The 1,932-nt window shown below is 44.4% G+C and overlaps 1 protein-coding gene across 1 annotated transcript in view; it reads right to left on the bottom strand.

The window, feature by feature from the left end:
- Positions 1-151: 151 nt before the first annotated feature.
- LOC101858553 (nuclear transcription factor Y subunit beta) overlaps positions 152-1,932 on the bottom strand; it is a gene marked incomplete at its 3' end in the record, with an annotated part of 21,162 nt that continues 19,381 nt past the window's right edge. Inside the window, 1 exon segment of the mRNA XM_013082280.2 lies at positions 152-916. Coding sequence (XP_012937734.2) covers positions 152-435 — 284 coding nt within the window.

Here is a 1,932-nt window from a genome sequence, read left to right as displayed (position 1 = left end):
ACACACATCCCACCACCACCAACAACACCATCCCTTACCCTCTTTCTCCTTCTCCACCGCCGCCACCACGGTATTATCCTGCTCCTGATGCTGGAAGTTTTGCTGCTGCTGTTGCTGCTGCTGATCATGCTGCTGCTCAGCGTGCTGCTGATGTAGTTGCTGCTGCTGCTGCTGCCTCTCCTCCTCTTCCTGCTGCTGCTGTAGCAGATACTGCTGATCCAGCTCTTGCTGTTGCCTCTGTCTCTCAGCCTCTGTGATGTCGATGGACTCCTCGCTAGCTACAGGCACGTCCATGCCCAAGGGAGGGGGTGGGGGCGGTATGCTGTTCACACTGTCGCTGTCCGCGTGCTTCAGCTCTAGGCTCTCCTCGGGGTCCTGGGGCACCCCGTGTTGGTGATTGAGCTGGGGGTGGTGGTCCTCGACTGGCGACTCCATCACTCACCGCGAACAGGGAAAAGAGTTGGGACTTTGGGTTGTTTTTTTCTAACGCTGTGGTATCCGTGAAATCAGACAAGCGATTTCGTCCAAACTATGGTATCCGTGAAATAAGACAAGAGATCCCGTTACCACTATGGTATCCGTGGAGATGGATATAGCACAAATATAGCTACTGGGGCTATCGCCAAATGCGCACGTGGTGTAAGTTGTAAAAGCTAGCTTAAAATTCTTCTACTTTCACTTTCACTTTTGTGAATGGTAGAAAAGCGTGTCGACAATCCAAGATAAAATTGACGTACACACAAAGGGGGAGGTACCATCCGTCTTTTGGGAATCAGAAAACTACATCAAATTACTACGTTCACTATGAGTAACAGGTTTTGAGAATGTTTTTTAATCCACCAGGTAAGTTTCGACGCGCGCAAGAAGAAAGATATCCGTATCAATTTTTACAAGAAACTACCTTTTTATAATCCGACTTGAATAAACAGAAAAACAACACTGTTCCAAATTCAGATTCTTCCTATTCCCAGAACTCACATTGTCAGTCTCTCCCTCTCTCTGTCTCTCCCTCTCTCTCTCTGTCTCTCTCTCTGTCTCTCCCTCTCTCTCTCTGTCTCTCCCTCTCTCTCTCTGTCTCTCTCTCTCTCACTGTTTGACAATACACACACTGGGTCAATTATAATAATATACTAAAACCAGGAAGCAAATTTTGACCAATCAAAACCTCAGACTCCACCAATCACAGTCACAACCTAGATAACTAGCCGGGAGAAATGAGATCAGGAATGAAGCGTGTTCTAAAACACTCGAGCACCATGACGAACTTACCGAGTTATTGCAAAAAGCCAAAAAAACATCTTTTTTTTAAAAATGGTGTCACAACGCGGTGGAATCAGGCTCTGGTCTTCACTTTTTGAACTTGTAAAGTTATTGGCATCATTTTAAAACTTGTTAATTTAGCCTTGCTTTTGGTGAAAAAAATACTCATGTATCTTGAATAGAAGTCGAGATATTTGTGATTGAAGGTCGCCTGGTTTCAGTGGTGACATTAGCGAGAAAATGACCGCCAAAGTTTGTCGACTTCCAAAACTTGTGAGTCCTTAGAAACTGCAAATTTACATTTTTGAGCCTTAAATAAAAATTTCTCTGTAAAATCCACACACATGTGTTTTAAAATGGACTTTAAATGTGTTGAGTAAAATTTTTAAAATATAAAATTCGATAATATCCCAACGACCAGAAAAATGCCGGTTTCTTTAATAATTTCATTATTTTGACGAGCACCTGATTTCACCACGAGGCCTCACTGATGTGCTTACACCACGCCAGAATTTACGGACCAACCAATTGTCAAGCGGTAACCGTTGGAATAGCTGCACACCAGAACTGACTTCCCCTCCACTTACATTTGAGCACTTGAACTCACGGCGTCCACACGATCTGTTTGTGTGAGTCACACCACGGTCATGTTTATAGCCGGCGGGTTGAGAG

This window comes from Aplysia californica, unplaced genomic scaffold, assembly GCF_000002075.1.
Source record: "Aplysia californica isolate F4 #8 unplaced genomic scaffold, AplCal3.0 scaffold00167, whole genome shotgun sequence".
Classification (NCBI taxonomy): domain Eukaryota; kingdom Metazoa; phylum Mollusca; class Gastropoda; order Aplysiida; family Aplysiidae; genus Aplysia; species Aplysia californica.
Note: the sequence above shows the minus strand (reverse complement) of the source record. Positions and strands in the feature narration are given on the sequence as shown.